A 22,728-nucleotide genomic window follows, 5' to 3' on the forward strand; every position below is an offset into this window, starting at 1 on the left:
TCCTCCTGCCTCAGTCTTCAGAGCGCTGGGACACAGTGCACACCATCATTGCCGCCCGCTAGTTAGCAGGTCCCCGGGTACGTGGTGGTGTGTGGCCCAAGCGCCTGTGTTTGCCTTGCAGTCAGCATCATGCACGAGGACTGGTGCTGGAGGAACAAAAGTCTGGAAGTGGACGTTCTGGAGGACGACGTGTCTGCAGTGGAGTTCAGGCAAACGGGCTACATGCTGCGCTGCGCTCTCTCACATGCCATCACTCTGGTATGTGCTGCTTTGAAGGCTCCCAGAGAGAGTGCCCAGCGGGGCCGACAAGATGGATCAGCTCATTAAAGTGCTTGCTACCAAGCCGGGGACCCACACAATGCAAGGAAAGAACCAAATCCTGCAAGTTATCCTCTCACCTACACATGCATGCAGTGCACACATGCACACACACGCGCGTGCGCGCATACCCACATGCACTTGCTTGCACATGCCCGTGAGTGCAAACACACACCCACACCCACACAAATTAAAAAGGAATGCCTGGCTTACAGCAGTTGCCAGAGCCTGGCAGAGCAAGAGTTCATACTGACAGTTAAGCCAATTTTCTGAGTTCCCACTTTCGACGGAAGGCGTCCTCAGCACTGCAGTGCTACAGCGGGGCAGCTGTGGAGGGTGCGTGTGGCAGTGCTTGAGCAAGCTCCCTTGTGTTCTTCCTGTAGCGTTGGGATCCTCGTGCCCACGTCTCAGGTGGTGGGAGGCCCAGCGAGCTGCTGTGTTTACGGTTTCCTTCTGCACCCAGGACGCTGTTCACTAAGTGCAGCTGAGGTTGCTTCCCGTGGGCAGAGCCTGCTCGCTTGCTCGCTTGTTCTCTCTCTCATTCTGCTTTTATTTTCTTCTTGCAGTTCTGGGGACTAAAGCCACGGTTTCAAACACCCTGAGCAAGCACTCATTGCTGAGCTGTATTCCTAGTCCTTAAACCATCTTAAATCTTAGTCTATTTGCTTGTTTGCTGTTTTGAGATCGGGCCTCTCCATTTATTTTGTGTATATGGGTCTTTTGCCTATGTACGTCTGTATTGCCTGTGTGCAGCGTGCAGTGTGAGGTAGAGGAGGACATTGGATCCCCTAGTGGAGCTAAGGACGGCTATGAGGATCCATGTAGGAATCAAAGCCAGGTCCTCCTAACTGTGCAGCCAACTCAACACTTTTATTGAGACAGGGTTTCTCTGTGTAGCCTTGGCTGTCCTGGACTCACTTTATAGACCAGGCTGACCTTGAACTCACAGAGATCCATCTGCCTTTGCCTCCGGAGTACCGGGATTAAAGGCGTGCGCCATCACTCCCGGCTTTATCCCTGTCTGAACCCATTTGGTTCATTTGTTGAATCGTTGATTTTCTGATTTCCCAAATTAAAAGGTCACCTGCCCTCCCCAGGGTGTGGGGGAGGGGGTGCAACATGACAAGATGCCTCCCAGGGCCCTGGCCCAAGTCTGTCCCATAGCAGGCACTCTGTAAACACAACGAATGCAAATAGCACACTTTAGTCATCAGTTTTTTGAAGGTTGCGGTTTTCCTGTGCCATCCCAGAGCTTGAATGATTAGTGGACTAAACCAATGACTGGTTGAGAAACAGAAATATCATCAGTCATGGTGGTGCCAGTCTCCCCATAAGTCACCACTGTGTTGCCTTTGGCCCCACAGGAGTTTCACCAGGATGGAAATGGCCCTGAGAATGTGGGGATTTACAACCTCTCCCGAGGAGTCAACCGCTTCTGCCTGTCCAAGCCGGGTGAGCCTGGAGGCGGGAGCGCGGGGGCCAGCGTGGCCTGTCCTTGCAGCAGTGTCCTGCCATGCTCTAGTCCTCCACTGCCTCTCTCTGGCTTTGTTGAAATACAGTTTACACAGCATGAAGGTCACCTACTTTGAGGCCCAGCAGTGGAGCACCAACCCAGCATGCCCAAGGCCTGGCCTTATCCCTGGTACCACACAAATAGCCACGTCCACACCCTTAAGATATATGATCTGTTATTTCTAGATGCTTCCCAGGTTGTTCAGTGCTCAGCACCATCCTGTACTGGCAGCAGTGTAGTCACTGTCTGTGCCTCTGGGCTGATCCTGGTCTTTGGCTACTTACACTTACCATAGTCTTGGAGTTGAGCCACACTGTAGTGTCTGGTGCTCCGCTCTTTTTTGTTGTTGAGTAATATTCCGTTGTGTGTGCACAGTACCTTTTCTGTGTGCAGCTGTTTGTTACTTGCCATCTGAGGCACACTGGGATTGTGTCCATCTTTGGACTTTAGGAGTAACATGGCTGTGAGCCACGTGCGTGGTTTTGTGGCTGTTTGAATTTTTATTTACGTTCTTAAGAATGAGCCATCTTAATCACATGTAAATTTACATGTAACGCATAAGGAACTGCTAATTCCTTTCCAGACAGACTGCACCATTTGGCACCCACACTGCCTGCCTGGCACCGCCTGCCCCAGGCCTGTTTCTGTTCTTTTGTTATGGCCATTATCTGTGGAGTTTTTCCAAGCCACCCAGTATGCTCTCTGTAGATGGCCAGCCCAGTGGAGGCTTAGCCAGCCTGCTGCCCTCCCCACGGTGGCTACCCATGAGATGGTCAGTCAGAGGCTGATGAGGAAAATACAGCAGAAATGTGGCATGGGGGAGCTAATGATGTCCCCAGGGCCTTCTGACTGGGGCCCGCTTTGTGCAGTGAGAACAGCAAGGGGCCTGAGGCTTCTGTAGTGATGAGTGAGCCTGAGAGGGACCAAACTGTTGTCTCGATCTTCATTTCGCCTGCATGCCCCCAGCAGGAGGTGGGTCTAGGCCCTAACAAGGTGTTACTCTCCACAGGGTTATGTCCAGAGTGTGTTCTGCGGTGCCTGTGCTGCAGGCCATGAGGCTGTGGTTACCCGGAGGCCCTTGTTAAGTGTCTTTTAGGTTGAGCTCTCAGTCTGGTCCACAGGAGAGATTCGCTTGTTGGTCCTTGTTGGATGGTTGGGTGGGGGCTGCGTCTGAGCAGGTGCAGACACAAAGGCCATTAAGTTGTAGAGCTCTCCTGAGCGGGCTGTCGGAGGAGGGGTCTCTGGCATACGTAGGAAGGCAGCCTGCCTGGTGTTTCCAGTCCCGTCACCCAAGTCTGTGTGACATGCTCAAGCTTTCAAGTGAGGTGTGCTGCCTTCCCAGCACACGTGTCAGGAAGCGCCTAACACGTTGCTTTCTATTCTCAGAGAATGACTTTTGGTTTTCTCTCTATAGGTGTGTACAAAGTCACCCCTCGCTCCTGCCACCGGTTTGAGCAAGCCTTCTACACCTATGACACGTAAGCCTGGGGACACAGCTTTGTGTGGGTGCCCTACTGTCATCTCTTCCTTTGCTTCGGAACACACAGGTGTATTTCTGTTGGGGTTTTTTGTCTTCTTTTATAGGAGGTAAGATTAGGCATTAAGTGAAATTCTTTTTTTTTTTTGGTTTTTCGAGACAGGGTTTCTCTGTGTAGCCTTGGCCATCCTGGACTCACTTTGTAGACCAGGCTGGCCTCGAACTCACAGCGATCCGCCTGCTTCTGCCTCCCGAGTGCTGGGATTAAAGGCATGCGCCACCACGCCTGGCTCAAGTGAAATTCTAATACAGGTTTTATGATATTAGGATGTTAGCGAGGAAATGGAGTCAGACTCCCCTTCCTAGAATTCTGAAAATTCATGGGCTGGCAAGAGGGCTCACTAGGTGAAGGTGTTTGCTGAGCCAGCCTGGAGACCAGAGCTGGAGACTGTCTCAGGGTGGAAGGGGAGAGTGGACTCCACAAAGTTGTCCTCTGACTGCCATGTGTGTTCTGTGGCACGGGTTCTGCTCGCCCCATAGTAATGGTAACGATTAAAATGATAGAATTCCATAAACTCAGACTGGACGGCCATGCTGTAAAATATGGTCTTTGAACCAATTCCACTCTCAAAACACCACTCTCCTTATTCTCAGTAGGTCCCACACGCACTTGTGAAAATGCAAACACGGTGGCCTGAGCCAGGGTTCCTTCCCATCAGCGAGGCCTGGGAGGTTTGGCATCTTTGGTGGATTTCTTACTTCAGTTTCTATTGCTCCAATAAACACCATGACCAAAACCAGCGTGGGTAGGAAAGGGTTTATTTGGCTTAGGTGTCCTAGTCCCAGTCTTGAAGGGAAGTCAGGACAGGAATTTGAGGAGGACCCTGGAGGCAGGAGCTGATGCAGAGGCCATGGAGGGGTGTTGCTGACTGGCTTGCTCCCCTTAGCTTGCTCAGCCTGCTTTCCTACACTCCCCAGACCACCTGCCCAGGGGAGGCCTTGCCCTTAGTGAGCTGGGGCCTCCCATGTCAATCATCAGTCAAGAAAATGAACAGGCTTGCCCACAGGCCAGTCTGGCTGGACCATTTTCTCAACCAGAGTTGAGAAATCACTATCTTGTGTCAAGTGACAAGAAACTAATTAGGACACTGTACCTGTGAGGCTTCCTGCATTTCCTCACCCCGCCTGCAGGCTGTGTTCTCAGGGTATTAGGGAGGGCCCACGGCAGTGCCTCTGGCCCCTTGGAGTCTGTGTAGGGGTTGCTGCTAGCGGCTTCTCTGTGCTCTCATGTGTAGGTCTTCGCCCAGTATCCTGACGCTGACGGCCATTCGACACCATGTCCTCGGAACTATCACCACCGACAAAATGATGGATGTCACGGTGACTATCAAGTAAGACAGCAGGGAGCGGGAGTTGCTGGCCCGGGAGACCTTAATGGATGCTGGCCTCTTATCTCTAAGTTACGCACCAGTGGCCTCCCTCTCTTGCACTCTGGTGACACAGCTGTAAAAACACAATAGTAGGGTCCCGATTGTATGAGGGTCCGCTTCTTAAAACTGTTTGAATACTTTATACTTACTAAGGAAAAAAAAAAACCTTCCAAGAATCGTTCGTTATAATTCAAGTGTTTTAGTGATTTAAAAAAGAAAAATTGCCTCTTTTTCTTTAAATCTTCTCTCAAGGGCTTGAGAGTAGAAATGGCTCCTATGTAGGTTGGAGGAGGTACTTAGGAGGCAGGCCTTGCTGAGGGATGTTCTGAGCTAGGTGAGGTGTGTCCGACATCCCACTTTTTCTCGAGAAGTGACAGACTTTGGGCAGCGTGGCTGTCTCACACAGATCAAAATCTGAGGAACTCCCTCCCCTGTCTCTAGTTGAAGTTGGCTTTGTCTCCAGCCAGCCAGATTCCTGTCCTCCTCTGTCACAGATGCCAGGAACACTCACACACACATGTGCAAACACACTCATAGACATGTACACACAGACACATATGCATGTACGCAAACACATAAGTATATACACATTCCACACACATACACAAATAAACACAGGTACATGTGCGCGCGCACACATAGATATGTACACATAGTTGCATACACATATACACAAACACATAAGTGTACAGACATTCCATACATGTACACAAGTAAACACAGAACAATTTGTTTATTGGTCCCTTGCCCATGCTAGACAGACACTCTACCCCTAGATACCGCTAGACCACACTACCGCCAGATACACCTCTAGCCCTTAGGTCTATTTTCACTTTGAGTCAGAGTTTCGGTCAAGTTGTCCAGTGTGGCCTGAACTTGCTGTGTAAGCCTGCCCTCTCAGCATTCTTCCTAGCTGAAATGCAAGACCCGTGCCATCTTGCCCAGAAAGTCCCAGTGAGCATCATCAGGGCACGGCCCTGGGTCGTGTAGGGTGTGAGTGTCCCTGTGGCAATGGCTGGTCTCAAGGAGAAGCAAGCACAGAACTGGAAACCCGTGCCTGTGGCGGCATTTGGGTCTGACCTTTGAGCACATGAAAGCGAGGCTGCAGGGCAGTGTGGGTGGGTACAGGCTTGTAAGTGGCCACTGTCGAGTCTCATTGTGGGGCTAGCACTGCAGGGGGCCTGTCCTTCACCCTGCTGCTGTTGGGTCACCACTGGCAGCAGGGATTCCAGGTCAGTGCTTGGTGTCTTCATTATAATGCCTTGAGTAGCTTTGGGGGTGGACAGGGGTGTCCTTTTGTTGGGGGCATGAGCTGTGTGTCTGGTTGGGCACTGCCTCTTGGACCCTCCCGGGGGTCATGACCCTGCCGGGGCTCTTGTATCAATAGACCTGCTCTGGAGTCTCCTTTGTTCAGAGGTGGCAGCTCCCATGCATCCTTTTCCTGCCCCTTGATCGTTGTCCTCCGCTCCCCACGTTCCAGCCAGCTCCTCAACACACCTTTGCCTTTACAGTAAAGTTGTGTTCAAATCTCTTCCTGTTCAGTACTGTTGCCACTGTCCACACTGTTGCCACTTACCGTGCTTTGGGGCCTTTACAGCGGCCTCCTGTCCTCTCTGTCTTGGCTGTGCCTCCACACAGTGGCCAGGGTGGAGACCTGTCCCTCCCGTACTGGAAACCCCAGCACACTTCCCACTGGGCTCACCTCGAGCCCACACAGGACGCTGGAGTGTGTGTGTGACCCCTGCTTCCCCTCTGGTCCTCTGACCTGTCTGTCCTTCTGTGAGTCCTCTGTCCCAGGTTTTCCGATCTTGCTGTCTCTAAAACAGCAAGGACGTCACCCCGCTGTCCACTCTCCTGAGCCCCTCTCCACCCTGACCTTAGGCCAGGCATTCTCTGTTCCTGCCGCTCTTTGCCTTGTGCCACAGCCCTCTACTCACTGTGCCCTCAGCGGCTGCTCGCCTCCTTGCATTGTGTCTGCTGGGCCTTTTCCGTTACCATCCTATCCTAGGTCAGGGATAGGATGGTATGTGAGAGGGCAAAGGACGGGGTCATGGATCAGTGCTGTGTGAAAGCCGTCAGGGTCTCATCTACTGCAGAGTCTTTTATTCCAGCCAGTGCTGCTAGCATCTGCTGCTGCGCCACATCAAGATGTTAGTCGTTACTTCATTTTATAATTTTGTTTGTGCATCCATGTAGGTGCAAGTGCAAGTGTGTAGAGGCCAGCAGGCAATCTCAGATGTTCCCTGGGAGCCATGTGCCTTTTTTGGAGCAGGGCCTCTTATTAGCCTGGAGCTTGCTGATTAGGTTAGGCCAGCTGGTGGGGACCTCGGGGGTCCATCTTTCTCTGCCTCCCTAGCCCTGGGATTATAAGCATATTGACACCATATCTGGCTTTTTTGAAAATGTGGGTTTGGGGACTCAGAGCCTCATGTTTACATGAGGCACACACTCTCCCAACCCCAGCTTTTATTTTTTGCTAATAATAATAATAATAATAATATTATTATTATTATTATTATTATTATTATTATTATTATTATTACTGCTGCTGCTATTATTTTATTTTTATTTTAGCTTATGTATGTTTTGCCCACATGTATGCCTGTGCCATGTGTATGCAGAGTTCAAAAGGTCCTGGAATCAAACCCAGGTCCTCTGGAAGACCAGCTGGCTGCTGAGCCATCACTCCAGCCCCCTAATTATTAGTGTTTTTAAAATGAAAGATTATGCCACTGTGGTGTCATCGTAAGGTGCCTGGCTTTTGCTCACCAGTCCCCAGTTGTGGGGATTTCAACTTCCCATCCAAGGCAGGATGAGCGCCATGCCCGTCACTAACCCTGTCTCCCCTCCAGGTCGTCCATCGACAGCGAGCCGGCCTTGGTGCTGGGACCGCTCAAGTCTGCGCAGGAGCTGCGGCGGGAACAGCAGCTGGCAGAGATTGAGGCCCGCAGGCAGGAGAGGGAGAAGAACGGCAGAGAAGAGGCTGAGGAAGGCAGGGCCAGGCCTCCTGGGCAGGAGATGGTGGACGAGCTACAGGGCCCCTTCTCCTACGACTTCTCCTACTGGGCCCGGTATGTGCTCGTGTCTCTACTGCGCTCTGCCTTCCGGAGGGATGGAGCCAACCAGCCCTACCTCAACCATTCTTACTTCTCAGGTCTGGAGAGAAAATCACTGTCACACCCTCATCCAAAGAGCTCCTCTTTTACCCCCCGTCCATGGAGGCCACTGTCAGTGGAGGTACGTGCCCACTCATGCCTGTTTCTCTCTGTGTGTGTTTCAATGGGGATTGTGCTGTATTTGTGCAGCCGTGTCTGTAAGGCACCCAAAAGCCTTTTGACACTTGGTGTCACTGGTAGATGGGTGCATGTATGCTGTATGTGTGTGTGTGTGTGTGTGTGTGTGTGTGTATGTGTGTGTGAGTGGGTGAGTGAGTGGGTGAGTGAGTGGTCTAAGTCGAGGTAGCTTCTGTGACTATAGGTGAGGTGGTGTTTTTGGAGAAGGACCTGTCTTCCTCTGATCTTACTGATCCAGAAGGTAGAGGGTGAGCCGTGTCGCCATTTGCCACACGTGCTCGAGCTTGCTGCTTCTGAATGGTTTGGGCCTTCCCGTTCCCTCGTGCGGTGGGAAGGTCTTTTCCGGGAACGTTTGTATGGTGTGTGTCTAGAGTTGGAAGAGTGAGTTTCTAGCGAGTTCTCTGCTCTCCTTGCCATCTTCCCACTGGGTCTGAGGTGGGACAGCACCCCTCAGAAGATGGCAGGTGTCTTGCTCTGTCTCTTGACACAGGGTCTCTCACTGAACCTGGAGGTAGGCTGGTGGTCAGTGAGCCCCGCCGTCCTCTTGTCATCATCCCCGAGTGCCGAGGCTAGACCTGGCCTTTTGCGTGTGCCCTGGGGTTCAGACCCAGGTCTTCATGCCTGTAGAGCTGAACCGTCTCCCCAGCCCCGAGTGCCGAGGCTAGACCTGGCCTTTTGCGTGTGCCCTGGGATTCAGACTCAGGTCTTCATGCCTGTAGAACTGAACCGTCTGCTGGCTCTGTAGCGCCAGCCCGTTCTTTTGTTTCTTCTTCCTTAGAAAGCTGCCCGGGGAAGCTGATTGAGATCCATGGGAAGGCTGGCTTGTTCCTGGAAGGCCAGATCCACCCGGAGCTGGAGGGGGTCGAGATTGTCATCAGTGAGAAGGGGGCAAGCTCACCCTTGATCACCGTCTTCACTGATGACAGAGGTGCCTACAGGTATGGCCCCAATGAGAAAAGCCTTGGCTGGCCCCAGAAGGGAGCTTCCTGCGGAGGGCTGGGCTTTCTCGAGCTGGAAACGATGGCCCTTTGCAGCCCCTTTGCAGTGGTTGCCTGTCTTCCCTGCAGTGTTGGCCCCCTACACAGTGACCTGGAGTACACCGTGACCTCGCAGAAGGAGGGCTATGTGCTGACTGCCGTGGAAGGAACAGTGGGCGACTTTAAGGCTTATGCCTTGGCTGGTGTGAGCTTCGAGGTAATGTGTTTCCAAAGCCTTTTCCCTGAGGGTAATGCACACGGTGGTACATGATTGTAAGCCATGCACAGCGCACACCGTACGGCCACCACCACTGTCCAAAAAGCAAGTTTCCTGTCCCCTAGTCCTTCATGGTGATGCTGATGCCTTCCATGTCTGTCAGTGGGTGTCCATTTCCCAGAGCGTTTATATAAGTGGGATTGTACCAGGTGCTGGCCTGGCTTCCTTTACGTGGATACACTGTGGAGACATTGGCTGTCACGTGGTTGTGCAGGTTTCTGCTGCCCTTCTTGCCCCGGAAGCAGGATGTCCAGCCCACACTGGGCTCTAAGCCTCTAACCCCTGTGTACTGGAATATATCGCTGCATTCCTAGTCCTCCTGTCTCCCAAGTTCTGCAGCAGCAGGCGTGCATGCCCACACCCAGGCATGTGCAGTCCTGGGGATGGAGCCCAGGGCTTTGCGCATGCCTGGCAGGCGCTCCCCAGGCCCTAGGCTGTCATTCTCACCTGCTCTGTGTCCCATGGTGTCTACTAGTCATTTGCATAGCGGGTTCAACAGCACGGGCTGGGAAACGGCTAAGCGTGACTCTGAAAAGCACGTCACAAACAGACTGAGTGCGTGTTAGGCCAGAGTGAGGAGATGCAGACTGGAGAAAGCTGTGCGCATCATGGAGGAGACATAGTTCATAAAGGAACTCCTAGAATGACCGAGAACACAGCAACCTCCTAAGCAAAAAGAGAACGACACAAATGCACGGCCATTCGTGTGATTCAGTGACCAGGAGGAGACACACTCTGCTTCAGCAGCCACTGGGGAAGTGCCAGCGAGATCACCGCGGAAATGCTGTTTGCGGGGTGGACTTATAGTAATTAAGTCCAAATCCCCCCCCCCCTTTTTTTTTAGATTTTTAAATTTTTATTATGTATACAGTGTTCTGCCTGCATGTACACCTATAGGCCAGAAGAGGGCATCATATCACATTACAGATGGTTGTGAGCCACCATGTGGTTGCTGGGAATTGAACTCAGGACCTTTGGAAGAGCAGGTGGTGCTCTTAACCTCTGAGCCATCTCTCTAGCCCCTGAAATCCAAATTCTTTATTTTGCCATGCAGAGATAATTATGGTACCGCTGTGGCAAAATGCCCAACATGGGCAATTAAGGAAGAAAGGGTTTGTTTAGGTTCATGGTTGGGGGTCCTGTCCATGTGGGGGTCCCATCCGTGTTGGGGGTCCTGTCCGTGTTGGGGGCAGGGAGGCGTGGTGGCAGCAGGAGCAGGTGGCCACTTGCTCACGTCTCCGCAGATCAGGAAGCAGAGGAAAGCTAGGCAAGTCCCACTCTCCATCGTGACCTGCCCCTACACATCCTCCTAAAGCATCCCTGCCAGCTGGGGACCAAGTGTGCAGGCCCGGGAGCCTGTGGGCACATCTCACATTCAGACTCTAAGCAATACAGCAATTCCGAGTGGTTGACTGCTAGAGGAAGGATTACGTGTTGTCTCCTCCTTTGTACTACAAAAGTGTGCCGCTGGCCCACCCACTGTGGGTTGCTGGCCTCTGCTATGGAATGTTCTGATGGGTTAACAGCAACAAGTGGCACTAGCGAGAAATGAGGTCAACTGTGAGAACAAGTTACAGAGCTCCAGGCACAGACTCCCATTTCTGTAATACCCCCTGCTGCCTCGCCCCCACCTCCTCTGCCACCCCAGCATACCCCCTCAGTCTCTTAGGGCACCAGCACTGTAAGTGTGTACCATAGGAAGTGCTGGAAGCTTCCTCACTAGTCTCTCAACACTACTTCTGGGAAGAATAGAGTTCCTGTCCTTAAAAGTAAGGACAAAAGATGGCTCCCTGCTTCCCATAGACCAGCTTTGAGAAGAGAAAGTCTTGGTGGTTCCAAGGTCAGGGAGAATTGAGCAGGCAGGGAATAGCTGGCCAGAGAGACCAACTGTTGGTGCACGGTTAGTTAAAGGAACTAATTGTTGAGAGATTGAGGGATGGAGGAGAAAAGAAATATTGAGGCCCAGGCATAAATTCCGGCGCAAAACTGAAAGGTATTGTAGCCTAGGAGAACTTTATTTTTCTACTTCTATTCTGTTCCTCCTGGGCCAACCCCAGTACTGTATTTAAAGTGAAGTTCAATTTTTTCATTACACATTACATCATGATTTTCACATCTTTTACAATCAATAGAGCACTTAAAAATCAACAGAGAAATACAAACAGTTCTGTATAACCTACAATAAATCATATAGCAAAAATCAATCAATTTCCCAGCAATGGTCAGCATGACCTGATTGTTATTTCTTAAACAATACTCGGGAAGGTTTAGTCATAAATTTCCCTGGGCTAAAGCCATTGTGTTTACATGATTGTCGTAGCAACATAGCTTGAAACTAAATAACACAGAAAAACTGTGACTTACTTCCCATCCCAAACCAGCAGGTGTGCTGTCCATCTTTATCCAAGCCTAGGCTAATTGCCACAGGGTCCTCCATTGTAAAATATCCAAAGTATGACTTTCCAAGCCCACCTTCTACTTCTCTCAAAGCAGGCTCTAAAGAAGTCAGTTCTGCTTCTCTACACTGTGAATTTCATTAGGACTGAGAAATAGAAGGACAGTTTTAGGAGAGAAAGTAGATTTCAAAGTAGTTTTTAGGCAAAATTACACATGGACCATACATAACATTTAAGGGCAGCGGTGATCAGCTGGAGGCCTCTGCGACTTGTCCTCGTGTCTGTGACACCTGCTGTCTTGGGCAGTGCTGCCCTCCTGCTTATTGCCTTTGACCTTGCCCTGGTGTTACTTTCTTTCCAGATTAAAGCGGAAGATGACCAGCCCCTCCCTGGGGTCCTCCTATCCCTCAGTGGTGGCGTGTTTCGGTCCAACCTTCTGACCCAAGATAATGGCATTCTGACGTTCTCAAACCTGGTAAGGCTGCGCTCTACAACTCCCTAGTGGGGACACAGCACAAGTAACCCGTTATGACTGGGCAGTGTAAGGACAGCAGTGTGGGGCGCCTGGTGATGATCAGTGTTTTCATTTACATGCCTTTGTCACTAAGACAGTAAAATTAATTGCCTGACCACAGCAGCCCTTTCCTTAGGCAGCCCTTTGTTTTCCACAGATCCTGTTGTTTTGTTTTGTTTTTGTGTGTGGAACAGTGGCTTACTTACTTGTGTTTCTTATTCAAAGTCCACTTCATATATAAAGGGGATGGGTAGCAAGTTTTCATGGAGGTGGAGTTCAAGGCCATGGCTAGTGGGTTCAGGATGTGTATGTACATGCGTTGACATCTGGTCACTCCTTCATGGACCTGTTGCGAAGCCCCTGGAAGGTCATAGGCTTTGCACGCCCAGCCTCCAGTTACCCTCTGTCACTTGCTTGCTGAGTCATTTCCTGGCTGTTTATGGGTGTTCTGACTCTTCATGATGTTTAGCACCCTGAGGTACTAAAGGTGGTAACAGCTCCCTGTACGTGCCATGTAGGAATACGGCCACCATTTGTGTGTGTCTGGGAGGCTCTGCTGCTCTGTCACCTGATCGTGCCTCGTGGTGACCTTGAGTCTTTCGAAGTGTGGCAGCCATCTCACTTGTGCCTGTGTCTTGGCAGAGTCCTGGCCAGTACTACTTTAAGCCCATGATGAAGGAGTTCCGCTTTGAGCCATCCTCGCAGATGATAGAGGTCCAGGAGGGGCAGAACCTGAGGATCACCATCACTGGCTTCCGGACGGCCTACAGGTATGTGACCTCCCTGGGCTGAGGGGGTGGCATGGGGCTGCGGGGTGCTCTGGGACTCATCTAGAAATGCCACCCGGGCTTTACATTGACTGAATGGGGAGCGATTTGGGATACGGTAGAAGTGAGAAAGGGGGCTCTGCCCCTTTTGCAATGTATAGGTGACTGCTACCCTCCTTCTGGGTGTCCGTCTCCTCTTACCTCCACCCTCCTTCTAGTGTCTTCTCTCCTTCCAGCATGTTGCCTGCTGCCCGCTCACCAGCATGCTTTTTGAAAGCTAATCTGTGGAAGCCTTGTGCCTCGCTTAAATTAATGTTTAAAAAAATGTTTGAAGCTGGGCGGTGGTGGCGCATGCTTTTAATCCCAGCACTTGGGAGGCAGAGGCAGGCGGATTGCTGTGAGTTCAAGGCCAGCCTGGTCTACAAAGCAAGTCCAGGACAGTCAAGACCACACAGAGAAACCCTGTCTCGAAAAACAAAAACAACAACAACAAAAAAATGTTTGAAATATGATGACATTTAAAAAATTTTTACTTATTTTGGTTTTTTGAGGCAGGGTTTTTCTGTGTATCCGTGGCTGTCCTGGACTCAACTTTATAGACCAGGCTGGCCTCGAACTCACAGAGATCCGCCTGTCTCTGCCTTCCTGAGTGCTGGGATTAAAGATGTGCTCCACTGCTCACAACAAAAAACAAAACTAAACTAAACAAAATCAAATCAAATGGAACCAAAACAAGAATAGCAAAAAACTCTACCAAATAAGCCAAATAAATAAATAAATGACAGTGTTTCTATTCTTGCCTCCTTGACCCCCAACATCCCTTCCTGAAGGTGTCTAGAATTTCCACTTCTGAGTACTCTCAGAAAACTTTATACAGTCCTAACCCCAACTGAGTGCTTATCCACTAACTGTGCAGATGGAGAGGATAGGCACAGATCACATGAGTGCACACGTGCGTGTGTGCTCACGCGGATTGCAAACGCTCTTTGGATGAAGGATGAGCAGAGATGGGCTGTAGAAAGTGGACGTCTCGGGCAATTGATGAGACGAAAATCCTCGTGAGTTACTTACCCTATCAAGTGTTTCAAATTAAAGATTAGCAAGGGTGAAAACAGTTCAGCCCCCACGTGACAGCCTCCTGCAGAGACCTTCCAAATGGATCGGAGCACAGCGTGTCCCTCTGCTAACAAGGCCTGCTGAAGGTGGCCCAGGCCTCACTGAGTGGCCTGGCTGCACAAGTGTCCCCACTGAGCCCGTTTGCCGAATTGCCCTGTGTAACCATCGGGGAACACGGGCACTCTGCTGCAGAGGGCTGAAGGTGCCACCTTCCCCGTCTTCTCTTGTCATACCAGCTGCTATGGCACGGTGTCTTCTTTAAATGGAGAACCGGAGCAGGGTGTTGCAGTGGAAGCTGTCGGGCAGAAGGACTGTAGCATCTACGGAGAAGACACTGTGACAGACGAGGAGGGGAAGTTCCGGTTGCGTGGACTGCTGGTGAGGCTGTGTGCTTTGTTGGGTGTTTTCCCCTTTCTGTGAGGCTGTGTTTTGTTGGGTGTTTTCCCCTTTCTGTGTGGCTGTGTTTTGTTGGGTGTTTTCCCCTTTCTGTGAGGCTGTGTTTTGTTGGGTGTTTTCCCCTTTCTGTGAGGCTGTGTTTTGTTGGGTATTTTCCCCTTTCTGTGTGGCTGTGTGTTTTCCCCTTTCTGTGAGGCTGTGTTTTGTTGGGTATTTTCCCCTTTCTGTGTGGCTGTGTGTTTTCCCCTTTCTGTGAGGCTGTGTGTTTTGTTGGGTGTTTTCCCTTTCTGTGAGGCTGTGTTTTGTTGGGTATTTTCCCCTTTCTGTGAGGCTGTGTGTTTTCCCCTTTCTGTGTGGCTGTGTGTTTTCCCCTTTCTGTGAGGCTGTGTGTTTTGTTGGGTGTTTTCCCCTTTCTGTTAGGCTGTGTTTTGTTGGGTATTTTCCGTTCTGTCAGTGGCATCTTGGTGGGATAGCCTGGGCAGTAGGCAGGTGGTGCAGACTCTAGACTCCCTGTACCACGCCCCTGTTTTAGCTATCAGGGTGTCTTTTGCCCACATGCTTGCTTTGGTCTGTGGGAAAATAAAGCCTCTAAAAGGAGGATTGGCATAGCTTTTCCCAGTGCTAGAGCTTGTGGCTTGTGCCAGGGCCATGAAACCAAGGCACATGGGCCAGACAAGGCGCTGGGCAAACTTTAGGGGGTAGTGTCAGCACTGGAGGGCATGGCATAGGTACAGGTCTGTCACTCAACTCCAGGTTATGACGGCTATGAGTAGAGACAGCATCGCCAAGTGGGTAGAAATTTTCAGATCATATTTTGTTGGCAAAACTTAACTACCGCTGGGCGTGGTGGTGCACACCTTTAATTCCAGCACTTGGGAGGCAGAGGCAGGCGGATCACTGTGAGTTCGAGGCCAGCCTGGTCTACAAAGCGAGTCCAGGACAGTCAAGGCTACACAGAGACCCTGTCTCCAAAAACAAAACAAAACAAACAAACAAACAAACAAACAAACAAACTTCTTAACTACCTTCTCTCCAACCCCAGTTCCTGAATTTTCAGATGTCAATTAGTTAAGGAAAAAAAAAACTTCATGTCATAACTGTATAGCACAAAGGGGCCACTTATTCCTGTGGCCACTGAGCCCTGACATTTGGCTGTGGGTCTATGGTGTCTTCTGCCTGGAATTTAAGTTGTTTGTATGTTCATCTGCTCATTGGGTGTTTACAAAGTCCCAACAAGGACTTTGTGTATTGGTCACATGTACAGTGAGGTGAGAATATTGGCCCCGGCAGCGTGGCTGAGGGCTGTATGAGTTAACACAGCTAAGCCACAGAGTGCTGCCTGGTCAGTAAGTGGTTAATGATGCAGAGCCTTCCTCAGTGGGCCTCCCTGGACAAGGAGCTTGAGGCTATTTGTTTTTCATTTGTTTGTTTTTTGTTTTTTTGTGGTTTTTTTTTTTTTTTTTTTGGTAGTGAGGTTCCAGACAGGTTTCTCTGTGTAGCCCTGGCTGTCCTGGAACTCACTCTGTAGACCAGACTGGCCTTGAACTCACAGAGATCTATCTGCCCATCTCTGCCTCCTCAAGTGCTGGGATTAAAGGTGTGCGCTACCGCCTGCCAGGCCTTGGAGTTTTGCACTTTTCTTGGCTGACCCCACTCTGCTCCCTTGGGTATGCTCGACTTTCTTCGTTTTAATAGTTTCATAGTGACAATTTTATGTCCTTTGTTCCTCCAAGTTCCTGCTGGCCTGCCTTGCTGGAAATGACCAGTTAACTCACTTGATTTAATTAAACTGAACATAGCCTCCTTCATAGCTTCCTTCTCCATGGTGCCCCTGGAGCTCCCCACAGCTTCCCCTCCCTCGATGGTATTGATTTACTGGTGTTCCTGCAGTGGCTTGGCGGCGGCCTGGGGCGGGGGGGTGCTCCTGGAGGCAGTGTGAGCCTCCACATGGAGGGCCTGACAGGTGCCAGCTGTAAGTCTCCAGTGGTCTGCCCTTCTCTGGAGGACTGAGGGAGCAGGAGATGCCGCCTTAGATTGAGGATTTCAACTCCACTTTAGTGACCCCTGGCTGCATTTGCTCATTCCACCTTGCTGGCCAGGGTGCCTGTTCGGGCATCTGTAAAAAGGCATGGCTGCTCTCTCAGTTATGGTATTTCATGACCAAGATCAGGTGGGAGAGGAAAGGGTTTGTTTCACTTACGTTCTCATATCACTGTTCATCATCAAAGGAAGTCAGGGCAAGAATCAAACAGGGCAGGAGCTGAGGCAGAGGCCATACAGGGTGCTGCTGACTGGCTTGCCTCCCATGGCTTGCTTTCTAATAGACCCCAGGACCACCAGCCCAGGGGGGTAGGTGGGACACCACTGATCTCCAACTACAGGGCTGGAGAGATGGCTCAGTGGTTAAGAGCACTACCTGCTCTTCCAAAGGACCTGGGTTCAATTCCCAGCACCCACATAGCACCTCACAACTCTCTGTAACTCCAAGATCTGACACTCTCACACACGAATTAAAGTTAAATAAAATGTTTAATTAAAAAAAAAAAAAAAAAGGAAAAGAAAATGCTCTACAATCTTGCCTCCAGGCAAGTCTGATGAAGGCGTTTTCTCTTCCAAAATGACTGTAGCTTGTGTAAAGTTGACATAACTGGAGCACAGTCGCCAAAGGCTGTAGGTGAATCCGTGGAACAGCTAGCCAAGCGCTGAGACGGTCACATGCTGACTATAGCGTGGCCCTGGCCCTGGGACAAGCGCCAGCAGCCACTGTTTCCAGATTTAGTAGTTCCATCTTCTCTTCCCCTCAAGGTGCAAATAACTGTTTAACTGGAACATCCAGGCCCGACTGACCACTTGTCTAATTGTGCTCTTACCTTTAACTGGCTTCACAGTGTTTTGTTTATTTTTAATAATGTTTTTATTTACTCTTTGAGAATTTCATACACAGTATTTTAATATCCTTTCCCCTCCTCCAACTCCCCCGAGGTCCTGTCTACCTTCCTACTCACCCAGCTTTAGGTTCTTTTTCTCTCTTCAAAAACCAACCAACCAAACAAAAAAGCTGAAATCAAACATGGGATTCCATCTGTGTTGGCTGGCACTCCCGGGCCCAGGGCCTGCGCTGGAGTGTGGTTGCTACACACTCCAATATCACTTGGCTGAAGTAAATGGATTTTCCCCTCCCTCAGAAACCCTCGGTTACACATAGCTTCTGGCGATGCGTGTGTTTGTGCTTGTGCCTCCTTCACGCTGGGTTTTTGTGCCGCTGAAGCTGTAGCACATGCTATCACGCTCCCAGAGTTCACTGTTGTATCTAGAAAACGCTTTTCCCTGAAGTCATCTCCCACCCTGGCTCTTCTATCTTCTTCAGTCTTCCTGCCCCCTCTTCAGCAGAGGCCCTGGGCACCGAGCACCCCTGAGTCTCTTACTCTGCACGTCATCCACTTGTGGACTTCCATGTTAGTTAACATCTGCAGCAAGAAGTGGCCAGTGAGGCATGGAGCCGTGGCTGTAGTCACAGGTCATCAGGAGTCATTTCACTGCTCTGTTTATTTGGCTCACTAATAGTAGGCTTCCCCTGGTGTCAGGTGTGGGCTCCGTCTTGTGGAGCAGGCCTTAAATCCAAAATAAATAAAATAAAATTTGAAAAGGTGATTGGTTACTCCTATGACATTAGCTCCACTATTTCCCCAGTGGGCACATCTTGCACACAGGTTATTATTGTACACTGCAGGGTTTGGAGTTAGGTGGGACTGACAGTTACTTTTCTCCTCCGGTAGTTAGTACACTTAGCACCTTCCAGCCCTAATAATGCTAGCCAGTAAGGATAAAGCTTCTGGGTGAGTACCAGCTGGATTTCGCCACGTTCTGTGATGTAAGTGTGTGATATCTTAGCAATGGGCTTTTACCATTGACTTGTATAAAGCAACCAATAGCATTGGGGTTGTGTTGTAATGTCGGGGGTCTGTGGGACATCTTTACCATAGTGGTTTTCTTTCTTTCTTTCTTTTTTTTTTTTTCCGAGACAGGGTTTCTCTGTGTAGCCTTGATTGTCCTGGACTCACTTTGTAGTCAGGCTGGCCTCGAACTCACAGCGATCCACCTGCCTCTGCCTCCCAAGTGCTGAGATTAAAGGTATGCGCTACCACTGCCCAGCTGGTTTTATTTTTCTAAGTAAAAGATTTATTGTCTTTGGAAAGATCTCTTGTGTTCTTCATAAACGAACTTGACCCTAACAGGGAAGATGGCCCAGAGGCTGCTGTGCATGCTCGAGGCTCCTCACTCTGCCTACGGCAGATAGCTATGCTCAGCTGCCTGCAGGAGGAGCCCAGAGCTCTGCTCGCCAGTCTGTGCTGGTTTAAAAAGGCCTGCTGGACCTGGGTTTCCCCCCCCTAGAGGCACTCAGACACCTTAGCCAGTGCCTTAGAGCGTGCGTGATCCTAGAGCTGTGCTGCTGCTGGTGGCTGAAAGTTGATAGCACAGCTTTTCCAATAATATCTTTTGTGACCATAATAATATCCTGTAAATTTGAGCAGTAAAGGGGCAGGAGAGATGGCTCAGAAGTTAAGAGCACTGGCTTCTCTTACAAAGGTCCTGAGTTAAATTCACAGCAACCACATGGTGGCTCACAACCATCTATAATGATTTCTGGTGCCCTCTTCTGGTGTGCAGGTGTGCATGCAGGGTAAAGCACTATATATATAATAAATAGATAAATCTTTTTTTAAAATTTAACATTAAAACAAACATAAATAAGAACATTTAATTTTTTTTTTTTTTTTTTTTTTTTTTAAGAAAAACAGCCTCAAATCCTGCTTACCAGAGATCCTGTCCATCGTAAGGATCAGCAGTGTGGTTCCAGCTGTCACTGGACACATGTACAGGTCGAGGGTGGGGAGAGCACAGAGGAAGGAAGGGGCTAACAGTCAGGGCAAAATGCTCGTGATCAGGAAACGAGCCGCACTGAACCTTCTGTGAGTCAGGAAATCAGAGGGATCACAGCACTAATGGAGTCTTGTCACTATCGTTCTCCTTGGAAAGTGGATGGGTGCACATCGGGAAATGGGAGGACAGAGATGTCCTATGTGATGACCACTTGTACCAAAGCCACATGTGACAGACTTTATAGAGAAGTAACAACTGGTATCTCTGTAGCCAGGGTGTATGTACCACGTGCAGCTGAAGGCAGAAGGCAATGACCACATCGAGCGGGCACTGCCCCACCATCGGGTGATCGAGGTAAGCATCACTCCTGCCACGACGGGCTGTGGCTTCCGATTAGTGCTGCCACCGTGGGGTTGTCAATAGCGTCCTTATGAGTAGCCTCTGTTTTGTGTATGTGTGTGGTGTGTATCCGTGTGGAAGCCACGGGTTGATGTCATGCGTCATCCTTGATTGCTCTCTACTTTATCTAGTGAGGTGGGGTCTCTCTCGGATCCTGTAGCTCACAGATTCAGCTAGCTTGGCCAGCCCGCCTACCCTGGGGATCCCTTGTGTCCACTTCCTGAGTACTGGGATTACAGGTTGGCCGCCATGCCCACCTCTTTTGCATAGGTTCTGGGGATCCATACTCCAGTTCTGGCACTTGTGCAACAAGAGTTTTATCCACTAAGTCATCTCCACAGCCTTTAGGACAGGTTCTTTAAAAACAAAACACCTAAGTATTTATCCAGACAGTAGTAGCACATGCCCTTAACCCCATTACTGGGGAGGCAGAGGCAGGTGGCTAGCCTGGTCTACAGAGTGAGTCCAGAATAGCTGGGGCTACACAAAGAAACCCTGTCTCAAAAACCAAAAAACCCAATAACTCAATTACTTAATTTTTAAATTTATTCTTTGAGAATTTTGTACCTATGTACAACGTATTTTAATCATATCCACCCACCTCCTTTCCTCTTTGTAATTCTCTCCAAATTTCCCTCAACATCCCCTCTCAAATTCATGTCTTCATTTTATATTTCATCGACCCAATGAGTCAGTGCTCTCCATATACACATGCAGGTGTGGCTACTGCACCAGCGGCTGCCTGCCAGTGGCCACACCCCCAAAGGAAAATGACTCTCCTCTCCCCCAGGAGCTGTTAAGTGCCTGTAGCTCCTGAGTCAGGTCTTGGGATTCATAATTTCCCCTCTATCTATGCAGCAGTTTTAGCTGCCTTGTGGTGTTCGCAGCTGCTGAGCTCATAAAAGCACTAGCTAGCTCATGTCTGGAAGACAGCACATCACAGCTCCCCTTACCATCTTACGTTCTTTCCCGTGTCCCCTGAGTCTTGGAGGTGGTGGGTTGATGCAGATGTCCCATCTAAACATGAGGCACTCACAGTCACTATTCTCAGTCCTTTGGCCAATCATGAGCCTCTGTGTGGACCACTGTCCACTGCAGAAATCAACCACCCTGGCCAATGCTGAGAGCGGCTCAAATCTGTAGGTATAAACATAAGTATTGAGAGGGCAGTTTGGCAACATGACTCCTTGGTAGAATAACCGTAGTGGGTTCCCCTCTAGGGCCTATAGTAGCTTCAGCCATTAAAGTGGTGTTCTTCTCTCTGGCTAGACGGGGGTGGGGCGGGTGGGGGGTGGACCTTGCCTGTCAAGTTCCGAAAAGTGAGGCAATTGGAGCAGAGTGATGGGCCCTGTGGGCCTTGCTGACCTGGGGACTGGATTGGTGGCCAGAGTGTTTCGTGATTTACTTTTCATGTTGTGCTGACTCAGGCCAGGCTCTCGGGCAGCAGTGTAGGCTGTACAGAGTCAGGCGGATTGAGAGAGAAGTGACCGCTCTGCTCTCTGCATCTGGTGTGGGCATGGACAGCTGGGGCTCTGCTCAGCTGGGGCTGCCAGATGAGCTTTTAAAATATGTTTGCAAGTAGCAAAAACTTAGAAAATAAACGCCACACTGGTGTACTGCTGTGTCTGTGGGCCAGGCAGAGCCGTTGCTTGCTGTGTGTGCCTTGGGCAGACCCATCCACTCTCTAGGATGGGAACCAGTTCCCACATTCTGCTCAATGTGGCGCTCTCTCTCTCTCCAGGTTGGGAACAATGACGTGGATGACGTAAACATCATAGTTTTCCGGCAGATCAACCAGTTTGACCTGAGTGGAAACGTAATCACGTCCTCCGAGTATCTTTCTACTTTGTGGGTAAGATGGCACCTTCAGAGGCAAGAGTTTATCCTCCCAGAGTCAGCAGTAGAGATGTTTGTCCCAGCTGGCTCTGGCTTTAGCTTGCCACAGAGGGAGCTGGCCAGACAGCTGCCTGCTGCAGGTGGAGGTTAAGATGTAACAAACAGCTGTCACACCTGGCTTTGGAGCTGATTGTCGAGTGATGGGGTGAGAGACCAGCTATCAGCCTCAGTCTGGCAGGTGGCAGTGGAGCAGGAAGGCTGGGCTCAGTGGAGCAGGAAGGCTGGGCTCAGTGGAGCGTCCCCTGAAGGATAGTTGTGCACAGTGTACCTCATCAGGCCATGGGTGCTGAGTGTGGCCTGAGGCAGGCAGTCTAGGTGCTGCTTATCTCACTGTCTTGGCCATGCGTACCACCCCCACGTCCCTTGGTTCTTGCCTTTAAAGCCAGAACCTTGGCCATGGTGACCTGAACTTTTCTCTCAGCTCTGACAAAATCCACAGGAAATATAGAACTTCTATAAAAAGGCCAGTGATGTCTTGGAGGGGTTAATGGTTTGTGCTGGGATCTGGGCAAATGCTTAGAACACAGCGTAATATTGGCCCAGTGAGGGGGCACGTGGCCTCTGACTGGCTCTGGGCACCCATAGTGGGGACCAGGATAGCAACTGTGCATGTGTGCGGTGGGTAGGTTGTGTCAGAATGCCTTGAGGGTGAGTGTGGGGACGCAGAACAGCCACACTCTCGCCAGGTGTGTTTGTGTGTGTCTCTGTGTATGCATGCAAGGGTGAGGACGGCACCGGGCCTGGCTCTACCTGGTTGTCGCCATGCCAGAATTTTGGCTCAGGATTCAAATCACTTTTCTATTTTCTAGAAAAGCTAGAAATCAGAGTCAGCTAAATCACCTATTTCTCGGCGTAGCCAATTAATTAAATTTCACCTGCGAAGCTGTATACGGCCAAAGAGCACAGACATGCTCCGGCCTTAGCCTCTGATGTGGTCCAGGGCTGAGGTCGCTCCTGCTCCCTGGAGCGTGGTAGAGAGAATGGCCAGTGTTCCTGCAGAGCAGCGCAGAGCCTGCTGGGAAGTGGCTGCAGGAGCCAGAGCTCACTTGTAGTTCGGGTCCCAGTAAGTTTGGTCACA

The 22,728-nt window shown here is 50.3% G+C and overlaps 1 protein-coding gene across 1 annotated transcript in view; it reads left to right on the forward strand.

Moving 5' to 3' along the window:
- Window positions 1-22,728, forward strand: part of LOC127191481 (nodal modulator 1) — a 56,023-nt gene that overhangs the window by 28,946 nt on the left and 4,349 nt on the right. The window contains exons 15-27 of the mRNA XM_051148595.1: window positions 122-258; window positions 1,683-1,770; window positions 3,246-3,309; window positions 4,604-4,699; window positions 7,591-7,809; window positions 7,893-7,975; window positions 8,810-8,969; window positions 9,099-9,225; window positions 12,043-12,156; window positions 12,838-12,965; window positions 14,315-14,456; window positions 19,626-19,709; window positions 21,496-21,606. Of these exons, the coding sequence (XP_051004552.1) occupies window positions 122-258; window positions 1,683-1,770; window positions 3,246-3,309; window positions 4,604-4,699; window positions 7,591-7,809; window positions 7,893-7,975; window positions 8,810-8,969; window positions 9,099-9,225; window positions 12,043-12,156; window positions 12,838-12,965; window positions 14,315-14,456; window positions 19,626-19,709; window positions 21,496-21,606 (1,553 nt within the window). The remainder of the gene's footprint in view (window positions 1-121; window positions 259-1,682; window positions 1,771-3,245; window positions 3,310-4,603; window positions 4,700-7,590; window positions 7,810-7,892; window positions 7,976-8,809; window positions 8,970-9,098; window positions 9,226-12,042; window positions 12,157-12,837; window positions 12,966-14,314; window positions 14,457-19,625; window positions 19,710-21,495; window positions 21,607-22,728) is intronic.

This window comes from Acomys russatus, chromosome 7, assembly GCF_903995435.1.
Source record: "Acomys russatus chromosome 7, mAcoRus1.1, whole genome shotgun sequence".
Lineage (NCBI taxonomy): Eukaryota > Metazoa > Chordata > Mammalia > Rodentia > Muridae > Acomys > Acomys russatus.